Source organism: Synchiropus splendidus, chromosome 5 (assembly GCF_027744825.2).
Source record: "Synchiropus splendidus isolate RoL2022-P1 chromosome 5, RoL_Sspl_1.0, whole genome shotgun sequence".
Taxonomy (NCBI): domain Eukaryota; kingdom Metazoa; phylum Chordata; class Actinopteri; order Syngnathiformes; family Callionymidae; genus Synchiropus; species Synchiropus splendidus.
Window position 1 is genome coordinate 30,615,827 of NC_071338.1, and position 13,159 is coordinate 30,628,985.

General features: G+C 44.0%; 1 protein-coding gene across 3 annotated transcripts in view; it reads left to right on the forward strand.

Moving 5' to 3' along the window:
* LOC128758949 (MAM domain-containing glycosylphosphatidylinositol anchor protein 1) overlaps positions 1 to 13,159 on the forward strand; it is a 194,075-nt gene that overhangs the window by 163,604 nt on the left and 17,312 nt on the right. For all 3 annotated transcript variants that reach the window (XM_053865466.1, XM_053865467.1, XM_053865468.1), the window contains one exon: positions 11,390 to 11,520. In XM_053865466.1, coding sequence (XP_053721441.1) covers positions 11,390 to 11,520 — 131 coding nt within the window. The remainder of the gene's footprint in view (positions 1 to 11,389; positions 11,521 to 13,159) is intronic.

The window sequence follows — 13,159 nt, forward strand, 5'->3', positions numbered from 1 at the left end:
GATTGGGACAGCGCCAAACTTGCACTCCTTATCGAATCTTCTCTCCGTGTCTGGCTGAATTTTTCTATCTTGCATCTTGAACCATGTTCCCAGAGAAGACATGTCTCTCTGCTGAGCAGCCTGGAACTAAGTCCACTTCATCATCCGGACTCAAGTCCGGGGCCAAAGCCTGCTTTGTTTGTGCTCACATCTCGGGAGCAGGCTTTGACCTGAGACTGGGTCTGTAGAATGGAAGACCAGCGCAGAAGATATAGAGGAATCTGTCTTTTTCAAGACACAAAGGCATCACTTTTGAGTCAAACTACACTTTGTAATGGAAAGTCAAGCATACATTTTTAAGACTTGACTCGAGGGCCAAATAAAACAATTGTTGCTCTTTAACGTGTCACTATATTTACACTCATCTTCCATATAAATGAGCTTTGCAGTGGCCATCCCACCTGTGACGCCACTTATCAGTGACATTCAAAATGCCTCCCAGGTGAAAATGTCCTTGAGATTTTCACCTTTTTCTAAGTGTAAGGTTTCCTTAATGTCGATTTAGTGTTTTGGTTTTAACTGTGAGATCGTAGCTTGAAGCTCCGAAAGTGAGCAACAATACAACGTGGAGAAATGGCGCATCAACAAGGATGAATGGAGGAGCATTTGTGCAAAAGAATATTGCGGCGTCTGTAATAAGGTCTTGAAAGTGTCTCACAGCAATGAGATGAGACAAGGCGACGCGACTTCAGTCACGCAGCACTTGCTTCTGATTAGTACAATCTGTTAGCAGTTACGCCCATCTCTGCTGCGAGCTCGCCGCCGCCAATTTACTCTGTTGTTCTCCCGGTCTGTTCCAATCTGTTGTGGCTTTAATTGCCTTACCTTGGCAGCGCTCACACGCCTGCCCACGGAGAGCGAGTGAGAGAGACGCTACAAGACTCTTAATGGCAAGAGAAAGGACACGATGAGGGCGAGTCGCTGCAGGTCAGTCGGGGGAGAGGAGGGAGGACGAGTGGAAGAGCGATATAGACTCGCTCATTGAAAGGTTGTTAGAAGTTAAACGTCTTCTGGCAATGGTGATCCGACTGCAGTCTGATGTAGCTCTCTCTTTCCAAGTCTGGGAATGTTTACTGCTATAGCATGACCAGCTGCCTCATACTGTTGAGTCAGTAAAGTAAGTTTGCAAACAACCGTAGACAGTGTTAACCCCTGGGTGTCTCAGCTATATGCTGTGTGTGTTTGGTTCACAGTTCACAGCCAGTATCCAGGAGGGTGGACTTCAACAGGTCCTGTTGATTCCATCACGCTAAGAACAACTGTCAATGGAGCCGTTTGCAGGGGCATATGAAGCCACCACCTCCGTGAGGACAATATCCAAAAGAAGATTGTAGTACGGGTTCTGATAGTATATTGTTGCAGCGTCTTTAGTTTTAGTGTTGCTGCATACAGGGAAATTATATATTTATTTTTAAAGTAGAGGCGAGGTATTGCTCCACATTTCAGCGACACTTGTTGCTATGCTCACACCTGAGTTATCGCTGTTTTCCAGGCACCAAAGAGACTTATCCCTGTTTGTGTTGTTACGTTACCATTAGCATCTCCATCTGCTGGGGGCGGGTCTTAAGCTCTGGAAAGTCTGGAAGAGGCAGAATTTAACTCACTGTTTATTGTTGGGATTTTTATTACATTTATTTGTATTTATTTATTTATTTATTTTTATATATTTATTTATTTTTTATTTATGTCTAAGTCTTTAATGTATTTTAAGGTTTGCCTGCTGCTGTTTCAAACAATCCTCACGTTCAAATTAGCATCTCAATCTGCTGGATGCGGGTCTTGAGCTCTGGAAAGTCTGGAAGAGGCAGAAGTGAGCTCTATATTTAATGATGGGAATTTCTTTTTTGACGCATTTTTCATTGTATTTATTTAATTATTTTATAAGTATATTTCATTTTGTGATAGTGTTGATGGTGTTGATGGTGTTGCCGTTTGTCTATTCCTTTAAAGCCTTGTAATCTTAGCATGTTGCCGTTTTGAACAAATCTTCCCTACTGTGAGAAGAATCAAGGCGTTCTAATCTAGTCAAGTCAAACATATGGTGGAAGACTGTCATACTGTGATGCCACTGTTGCAGGTCCATCAGATCCTTCAAAGGAGCTATCAGCTGGCTGAGTCACTCCAGCAACCACTACGATCGGCTTCTCTTCCATTTACCTTCTTTGACTGAATTTTGAAATCTGCTTGTTGAACCATTTTGGGGTCAAGGCAACAAACAACCTTGTAGAGGGCCAGATGATGCTCTCAGTGAGGGAACGGCAGGCGCACTGGTCAATGCTCCGTGGAGTGGATTGGGTGGGGTACTAGGCTTGACCATTTTGCAGATGTACACCAGCCCTGTTCCTTTTGTTGGGCGGTAGGCGAGTACCTAACTCTCTCTAGAGAGAGGCGTGGAAGAGTGAACGAGTCAGCCTGGGGGGTGAATGTGGCAAGAGCCTGAACCAGAATTTTGTCACCCCCTGGGTTAGAAGAGATTGTATTCTCCAGGGGTTTCATGAACCTGATGGGTTGAGTTTTTGCAGTTTGGAGTTGGTGGTCCTGCAACACACCAAGACATTTTGCTGTGCATCAACCATGTTCTCAAGAGCAATACTGAGGACGATCTTGGTTGAGAAGACAGCAACTCAGATTGAATCCCCGAACCAGTGGTCTCAAGTTCAGACTGAAAGAGCAAAGGTTTTCCCTGGAGAAGGACAGACGAGAATCTCAGCCATGGATGAGGAGAGAGTTAACATCTACAGTTAACATCTAGAGGCATGTAAGTCGAGAGGGAGGAACTCAGTCGGATGCAGGCGCTGTCCAGTCTTTCTCTGTTTCACTCTATTTTTCACATTTTTCAACTCTATTAGTGTTGTTGGTAAAGCTTTTTCAGAATCATGGAGCATTTGAACGCAATGGAATTGATGACTTGCTTCAGTCTCTCAGTCCTGTCTAGCCTTCCTCAGCTAATATATTTAATCGAAAGAGAAAAAAAATGCACCCAAAGTTCATAATGGTTCCTGTTCCAGTATGGTATTGGATTGGCGCCTTCACTGTGGGAGGATGTGGACGTCGAGCTCTGCAGCTTTACATAAAGTTTACGGGTAAGAGATCAGAGAGGGTGGTATAGCAAAGTAAAGGAACTCAGGAAACTGAAGAGTGAGGGAACAAAAGGTTAGCAAGCGAGTGTTAGGAGGCGTTGATGAGGCAGGAGGAGGGTAGCGTGAGCGGCTGAGGAGACTACTCGTTGGGTTAGTAAGAGGGCTGCTGAAGGACTCCAGCAGCTGCTAATGTTCTCTGAAAGTACGGCCGGGTCTTTTGAAATGTGTTTTCGAAAAGGTTGTTGAAATGCTGATCTGTGTGACTCTCCTGGAGTTGGCCCTGTGAACTCCATGCACTCTGCGAGGGTTCAGCTGGAAAGTTTAAAGCATGTATTTACAAAAGTAAAGTTTGGTCTCCACTGGCTGAGTTACGGAAAATAAATGGATTAACATAAAAACAACATGGTAATTTACCAGATTCAGCTTCAGCTCTCCTCGGTTGGCTCCTGCCTGAGCTTGCCAGTAAAGTTCCAAACAGTCAACCTAAGCTTGTTTTTCACCTCCTGGGTCAGTTTTAAAGCTCAGCGTGAACAAATGAGCTCTTTTGTCTTTTATACCGTGGCTTTTTTTAATTGAGATGATCAGAAAGAACAGCCAGCTGTGACGTGTTACGGGACATCTGAATAGAACCAACCAAAGCTGCTGATCAGAGCCTCACCTTCTATGGACAATAACTGCATCTTAAATTGTCCTTCATTTACTTTACTTTGTCCCTCGTAGCTTTTTGATGATTGCTAACTTCCAGTTTGAAAAGCTTTTAGCCACTCAGAAACATGACTAAAATATTTTCAATGAAGGAAACTCCAGCTAAAATAACTAGTCAACAGGGTTCACTTTCACTTTCTGTTGCTGCTTCCAGATTTGATCACGTCTCTTTTTCACTGACGTCTCGCCAAATGAACAAGAAGCGTTGTTTTTGAGTTTCACAATTATTATTGTGAGTAGAAACTTCAATGCCACCTTGAGGTATAAAAAATATGGATAAAAAAAGAAGAAAAACACTGAAAGTTCACTCTAAATCCATCTTTTTTGCAGAATAAACCGTCCCCATGCCCAACTGTAACTGATTCATAACTCTTAATTTAATGTGTTAAATAACCATATTTAACCTACTTACACATAAAGAGACCAAAATCTTGTGAAATGACATGAAGCCATGTGATCATCGCAAAGATATTTGTCATCAAGAAGTCCAACCAGCAGCAGAAGCATTGGCAAGTCTTATTCATCAAATTTACAAAGAAAAGAAAAGAAAATACACTTGATGCAAACTTGGGAAAACTGTATTAAAAAATTAAATTCTGAATCAAACAAACACAGTAAAACTATGCCTCCATGTCATTGAATAAAAAAAATAAATAAAAACATGTTTTTTTCAAAATAAACTAAAGAAGATATAAGTAAAGTGCGGATTATCACCATACAATTTTACAATACATTTAAAAACAGTTTCAACCGGTGCTTTCATCAAGTCAATTCAATGACAAACTACTGCCACCATATTTGCTACCTCTAGGGGGCGCTTATGGACCAACCGAGGGCTTTGGCCCTATGGTTAAGAATCACTGCTCTAAATATATACTTTAAAATAAAATATATACTTTATATTGTGCGATTATTTTTCCGTCTATATTATTGCAATATATCACACTATTGTGATATATTTTCACACTATCGTATCGTGACCCTTGTATCGTGATGTGTCTTGTATCAAGAGGTTCTTGCTTGTACGCACCACTAATATTTACATGGAGTCAAACCTCTCATCTGTCATTTCTGAGGCCATGGTTTGATTCTTCTGTAAATGTTTGTTCACCACGTAGTAATCTTCTCAGTCAGCGCTTCAACATGCATACCCTTAAATACTAACACACCAGTCGTGTAGACTGTTCCTCCAGCATTTTGGCGAGTTTTTATTGAAGCTCTAGCGTGTAGATCCGGTCTGTTGTGAGGCCAAACAAAACAGCAAGTGCATCAGCCATCTTTTCAAGGACACCGAGCACTTCCACTCGATTGACTCGTTGATTGTTCCATCATCAGCGAGGCGCCGATAAAGAACCCGACAATAGCCGACAAACTGCTGTCTTAATGACGGTCAGTGAATCAGTGTTTTACTGTGGAGAGACAGCGGGCCAGAATATTTATCATACACTCTCGAATGAGACGGTCATTCCCTTCACTCGGGTGGACAAACTTTTTTTTCTGTTTCAATAGCAACGGTCGATATCAGAGGTCGGCAGTTAAATTTCCAAAAGGGCCACATTATAAACTGTGAGTGTTGTGAGGGGCCATCATGCCAAAAGAGAGGCGGCAATGACTACGGAACATGACGGAAAAAATCTTAAGTAACAAGGTCGAAATTAACTGGGTTCAATGGAATAATAAGAAGTGGAAGTATAAATATCAAAAAACATTTTACATACATCTGAATAGAAACCATGATAAAATTATGGACCAAACATCGAAGGTGAAAATTCAATTTATTTCAAAATATATTTTAATAATACTAAAATACTAAAAAGACAAACAAAAATGAATGTGTTAAGTTTAACCAGTCCTGGCTAAAACGGAAACAGGATACAAAAATGACAGAAAAATTACTATTTATCAGTCATATAGTTTTAATCTGACCTCATGAGGGCCGCAAAAACACAGATAAGGGGCCCCGGGCCGCACTATGCCCAGGTCTGGTCTATGTGGTGAATGGTCATTAGCTTGGTAAAGTAATGCTCACGTATGCAGCATTGTAGAGTGTCGAGCTAAAAAGAGTAGAAAAACACAAACTTAGGGAGAGACGGGCATCATTTGATGCACGCGACACTTTCAACTGGCTGGAACCAGATGGACAATATATAAACACACCCAGCCAGCTATTGGTGCAGCTGAATTTAAAGTGCGCCATGTATGACCTATGTAAAACCTGTACAGACATTTGAGTGTACAGAGATGTTTTTAGCTGCAAATAAAGTGTGAAGTGAGATGTAAACGTCCTTTAGGTTTGGGTACAGCCTTCAACAACCATTGGGGCCACCATGGGAGAAAGCTCTTCCTCTGTTGTTGTCTATGCTCCACTACGTTCCCTATGATTCGTGCTTAAGAGGCTTCATAAAATGGGGCTTAAGAGGCTTCATAAAATGGTGTTCTCATTTGCAGATCCACTACATGGCACTGTCTACTCAGAACTCTTTGGATCTGAGCAACCATTTCAATAAAATCGGACATTACTTTTAGAGAGCGCCAGCTACCGAGCTTGTGACATTGCGGAAATTGCACCGTACAATTCACTGTCTGTCCCTCTTCAGTCAGATTTTAACATGTCGCATTGTCTCAGTCCATTTTTACTATTGCGACACAAATTTCCCTCCTCCTCAGAGACTCTTGAGCCATACTGGGTAGCTGCCTTTTTCTGAGGTGTGGACCAGTTGGATGGTCGAAAACAAGCCCGGCCAATCCGGTCCACAAAGGGCCACGGTTTTGTTCCAAACAATTACACACAGTTGAACCAATGAGGTTTGAGCTGAAACAAGCAACCAGCCAGACTGACAATCTACTGATGACAGTCTTCAAGCATACAATCTATTGATCGGTCGGAACAAATGCCTGCACCCACTGCGACCCTTTGCCAAACCCTGGTCGCCTCTGACTCAAAACAACTGAACATAAAGGCCGCAGCCAGAAACCCTGGTGTGCTTCTTCTCATCAGTCATTGGACCTCCACATCAGCAAATCAACAACTTGAATTTATTTATAAAAAATAAAGTAAAACAAGGCTCAATAAACACCATCTAGAAAAACTTGCTCACACCTCTGCATTCTCCTGTGTTGATAGCTACAACTCCCCACTTGCTGAATTCGCTCTCTCACCTCCAACCAGTACGGACCGCAGCACCAACACCTTTAATTGGTTTAAAGGGACAGCGCCACACCACGCTGTGACACTTGGCTACATTAGCTTTCTGTCTCCTCGAATGGATTTGAAAAGTTTTTCAAAACTTTTCCAACACATTCTCACTCCCAAGTCCTCCAACAGTGACTATTTTCAAGTGGACTTTTTCATCCAGAGTCTGCCTTCCATATCAACACAGAGGAGTTTCATTGCAGTTGAACGGTTCTCCTACTGCCACACGTCCAAAATGGAGGGGTTGGAGTGTGCGGGGTGATGATCATGAGCTCTCACCGCTATGAGTATCGTTTGTGATATCCTCATTTTCTCTCTTGCCACCAATGAGACCCAATGTAGCGCTAGCCCACCGTCAAACCGTAACCCCAACCGTTGTCTTTTGTTTACGTAATGTGCTGGTCACGGTTTCAAGATCCACGGAAGGCGAAACATGTTCTTCAACTGAAGGCCTTATGTGTTGACACTTGGCTTTGGCATCTCTCTGGAACGCAGAAGTCCGCTTGGCAATTTTATGTTTTAGGAGTGAACTAAAACATCAGCTTCACAAACAAAATTTTAACCAAGACAGGGTGACAATTTTGCCTCTCCATGTGGATCTTCCACCCAGCAGATCGACCCACTTTTTTTTAACACAAGTGTGAGTCACCTGACAAGTGCCAGCTAGCGTTTGGTGTGGACCTACCTATCCTCAAGTTTGTCCCCACCAGTTGTTCTGTCTGGACGCACAGTCTGGCCGAGAAGATAAGACAGACTGAGACGGCCTCTTATTATAAATCTCTTGTAGAAACATGTTTTTAGGGACTGGCTTTGATGTGATGTTGTCTTTTCACTGGGTCCATTGACGGTCATTCTTCTGTCCTTGGCTATTTCACTATCACTGCAGTTATTCTGTTTGATCTTAAACCACATTCTGTGTCATGTTTGATGTTGAATAAAGCCCTTTGTGACTAAGGTGCTGTGTGATAGATCATTGTTGTTGTTTTAAGTCGCACACATTAGTCTGTGTTGCTATTTGTCGTATTAAATTTGTGGCCCTCGATGTGGAGCGATCTCATGTCTGCTAATTACCAGAGAACAGATTGGATTTGTGTGGGTGTCTGTCTTTTTCTTCTGCCGTTCACAGCGAGACAAGTGGCCTTGATGAAGTGAAGCCGTCTTCTGTGCCATTCGCCGAAACACACTTTATTTCAGTCCAATCGATGCTTGTCTGCTTATCTGAGTGCTTTTCCTCTGCACTGTCCTGTGCCTGTGTGTTGTTGTTTATCCTGCTTTGTGGTGACCAATTCTTGGCAGAACACTATCCTTGTGAGGACCGTATGACTTTGGCCGGACCGACTGGAGTTTAAGCCTCAATTTGAGGATAAAGACTTCAAAATAACTGGGTGATTCTAACAGGGTTTCAGTTTGGTTCAGAGTCCCGAGCCATATCTGCTGGCCTCATCGGACCGGGACCTTCAGCATGCACTGGGGCGGTTTGCAGCTGAGTGTGAAGCGGCCGGGATGAGGATCAGCACCTCCAAGTCTGAGGCCATGGTTCTCGACCGGAATAAGGTGGTTTGCTCTCTCCGGGTCGGTGTAGAGTTCTTGCCCCAAGTGGTGGAGTTTAAGTATCTCGGGGTCTTGTTCTCGAGTGAGGGAAAAGGGGAGTGTGAGATTGATAGACGGGTTGGTGCAGCAGCAGCAGTGATGCGGTCGCTGTTTCGGACCATCGTGGTGAAGAGGGAGCTGAGTCACAAGATGAAGCTCTCGATTTACCGATCGATCTACGTTCCCACCCTCAACTATGGTGACGAGCTGTCGGTCATGACCGAAAGGATGAGATCGCGGATACAAGCGGCTGAGATGAGTTTCCTCCGCAGGGTGGCTGGGCGCACCCTTAGAGATAGGGTGAGGAGTTCGGTCATCCAGGAGGAGCTCGGGGTGGAGCCGCTGCTCCTCCACATCCAGAGGAACCAGCTGAGGTGGCTAGGGCATCTGATCCGGATGCCCCCTGGACGCCTCCCTGGGGAGGTGTTCCGGACCCAGGACTCGCTGGAGAGATGATGTCTCCGGTCTGGCCTGGGAACGCCTCGGGATCCCCCGGGAAGAGCTGGAGGAGGTCTGTGCGGATCGGGAAGTTTGGGCTTCCTTGCTCCAAATGCTGCCTCCGCGACCCGACCCCGGATAAGCGGCAGAAGAAGGTGAAGGTGAAGGTTAAGGGTGAAAGGCCGGGGGAAGGGTTGTGGCAATGAGAAACCTCTCAATGTCCGCACAAGGAAAGAAATACAAGCCTGTGTGTTGCAGCAGCTGGACACCCCCACAGAACTTTACCTTCTCTTTTGGTTTCCCACATTAATGTCAGACAGAAAACTTTAAAACTACTTCTCTGGCATCAGAAGTTGGTCAGTTCTGGCTAATGATTTGGACTTTGATGGCGGCACGACTCCGTATTGCTCGTGCTCCATTTCAATCTTCTTCCATCCACTGACGACTAATGAAACAAATGCAAAGTTCAGAGGGTTGAAGTCGCATCCTTCTGCCTTCTGCGAGACGCTGTCAATATCATTCTGCAGTCGACATGTGCTCCAGTAAACAGAACAATTACCTTCGTCATGCCTCCCAGGTGACACAGGAGGAAGTTAATTACCGACGGCCCGCTGATTCTTTCCAGGTTCCAGAATGAGTTTGACAAAGAAACACGGCACCCGCGAGATCCGGAGCGCACTTGGGGAGGAACCAGTCGATTGAAACTGATTTTCTGTTTGCTTAACTGAGTTGCTGCTGGATCATTTTACAGTCAGGTGCCGTAGCTGTGAGGATGGATTTCACTTCAGGGACGAAATCTGTTAAAAGCAATGTGTAATTGGGATTGTTTTGCAACATCCATATACAGTCAGCGTAGACACACTCTCATCGAGTCCAACTGACTGACTCGCATTCACTGGCTTCAGGTTGTTTATTGAAGAATGGCATTCACAGTTGACAATTCGAGATAAAGACCCAGTTTAGAGAGTGGAGTAAGGAACTTGGAAACACTTTCTGCACTTTCAGCTAGTGATAATATCTAAAGTCGGACTCTTCACGTTGGACATTTTTTATAATAGTATCTGACTTCAAGTTGAGTGACTCTGTGAACTGAATTATTTGGAACTGCTCCAGTTATCGGGAGCAGTTTCCCTAATTCACTTATGCCAGGACTTGTCAGGTTTCCGCTACATGTAAATGAGCGCCGCCATGCCTTCGGAAAAACAGTCTATATGATGGATGAGATTATAGCGGAAGTAGAGAGAGGCGTACGTGAAATACATTCACGAAAACATGGTCTATAACAAAACGGCAGAGCCAACACAAACATGCTCCACGGAGCAAAGCAGTGATCAGACTCGTGGAGTAAAAAACATTTTTTAGATTTTTAGATTTTTATTTTGCGATGTGTAACCCAGTATGTGGCTGTCCTTCTTACTGACGGTGCCTTCGGTGTCAGCTGAAGACGCTGGAGTGAGGATGTGCTGTGGAAACCCTGCTTGATGACAGGTGACACTTTGTGAAGCTATATTGACTCTTCAGGAGCATAACTGGTTTCCAGTCCAAAAGACTCATGGTTGCCGGATTTGCTGCTGAATCTGTCTGAAGCTGATTCACAGGGCTCCAAATGATCCTGAATTCCACTTTACTACTTGAAAGTACTCGAGTCAACTGGTCTTTATTCTGCAATTCTGTGGCTTTGACTTCACTTCCTGTTGCGGAGATATCTGACCTTCATGTGATGGCGAGTCAAAGGGAGTTGTGGATGATGGGATCGATTTCCTGTCATCAAAGACTCGCTCATATATGTTGGACTCACCGATGTCATGTGTCAGGAGACTTAAATGAGTCCAACTCACTTCCTGTCAAGTTAGACACGTCCACAGTGGGAACCTCTGCCTTTCTGTCAGGTCACACTCTTACATGTCAGATCACATGAACCATGTTTCATAGCTGTGAAACTCCAGATGCTGGTCGAACAACAGATGGAAGTTTCTCGTCCATGTTTTATGCAGCCATGAAACCAATCATGCAGAAGAAGCTCCAACTCAACTTCTCGTCTTCACCCTGAAGTGGACCGCGCTTGTGGATCCAAGCGCACACTTGTTATCGATTCCCGCTGTTGAACAGGCAGTTTTAACTTCTGCTCTTGTTTATGTGTAAACTGATTTGCATAATGTTCCCCCGTGAGTTGTAGCAATTGCATTCCGCAGTCGAGTAATTACATTTCCCTGCACTGTCAAAGGGTCACTTGCTTTAATGTTATGTACATGCTTAATTCCACGCCTCCCATTCTGTGGACCTCTTGTGGGTGAATTGTTCTTTTTTCTTCATGTATTTCTCTAACTCGAGCGTTTTTTGACAGGGACCCTCAACGTCCTCCTGAGAGTGAAAAGCATCGCTTTCGTGGACACGGTCATCTGGACCAAGTCGGGTCACCAGGGTCCGGAGTGGAGGAAAGCCTTCTTCGACATCACCCCCAATGGACCGTTCCAGGTAGGAGTCCAGATTTCCTCGAGGTTGGATGAACACACACCCACACACAGGAATAATAAAGTCATGTTTTAATCATCGTGACTCTCCACTTTTAGAGTTTGGCAATAATTAAAATACTTTGTTTTCGTGTTTGGCTCACGGTCAAATATAACTTTATCATCGTTGCATGAAGAAAATCTTCCAACGGAATGTTCAGCATTTTATCAATAGGTGATCACAAAAGTGACACCTTGGATTGTAGCTAATGCTAATGCTAGCACCAGGCCTGTAGCAGATCAGCAACAGAACTGAGGTGAAGCTTTTTGACAAGTTACACACTTGTTAATAAGTGATGTATTGTTGAAAGAATACAAAGGAACATCGGCTTCACGACTAACAAAATTGGGAGATCGAATCAGAGACAATGATTCTTCCGATATAGACATGCCATCTTTAGATTCCAATCCAAATACAGGGTTCCCCCCAGTGTTTATGGGCTTCCTATACTGGATTTTTGACTCCCTGCTGTGCCATTTTCCGCTGTTTCTGTCTTTATTTTGTAATATTTAGGGTAGCGATGGGCTGATGAGGCTTCATGAAACAGTGTCCTCATGTCCAGAGCTCACTAGGTGGCACTCTTAGTTTTAAAAGCAAGCGAGGTTCCATTGAAATTGTTGTTCAGTTCCAAAGATTTTCATCCAGAAAGCGACACCTAGTGGGCTCCGAAAATGAGGACGCTGTTTCATGAAGCCTCGTCCGCCTGTCACATGCGTCGCGGCCTTCAACAGCGTTGACATGAACACTGCCTACCTGGGTCCCGATTGTGCTTTTTTCAAGCCAACGTCTTTAAAGAAGCCAAAGCCAAAAGTGTCAATGTTTATTATTCATAATTAGCGACAGCACAGACAGGTGAAGAAAGTCTGTCGTCTATTGCCGAACACTTTTGACGTCTGCCTGTTTTCATCTTGCTGTAGTGCATTTATTATTCATAAAGTCCAATAAATAAACGAACGTCTTGCTTCCGATGACAAATATGTTTAATCCAAATTAACCCGGAGCAATGACGAAAGGTGCCGGTGTTTTTCTTCATTCCCTGAGGAAGCGCGGATGTTGCATTTTTTAGCTGCTATTGACAAACGTGTGCCTTTGAGTGAACATTCAGCTCGATTTCTGCTCAACATCAGCAGCCGCTCTGTCCACACTCACGCTCATGACACACCTGGAAGTGAAATTTGAAATTGCTGTGGGTCTGTTTTGGAAAATAGTCGGCGTATCTCAGTAGAAATATCTCAGAAATGAAGCTAAGAATGATACTTGGTATGTGTTAGCGTAATGGTTGCATGAGAAAGTAGACGGAAACTTGTGACAAAAGGATTCGTCTTCAGTCAAGAGGAATAAAGAGCTGAGGCAGAAGCCAATGCGAGTGGTGGTTCTCTTCTCTCACCTGTGGTCACCATCTTTGAAAAGATCTGAGGCACTCAAAGAAGAACCACTGCTTCTCCAAGAGAAGCCAGTGGAGGTGGGAGGGGCTCCTTGTTGGTAGGTGTTCTGGGCCCTGTGGGGAACGCTAAGGGCACCCAAGGAATATGGGACCTGACTCCCAACCAAGATACCCTTGTTTTCTCACAAATGTGAATTTAATTTGATGGGTTTTTTTGTT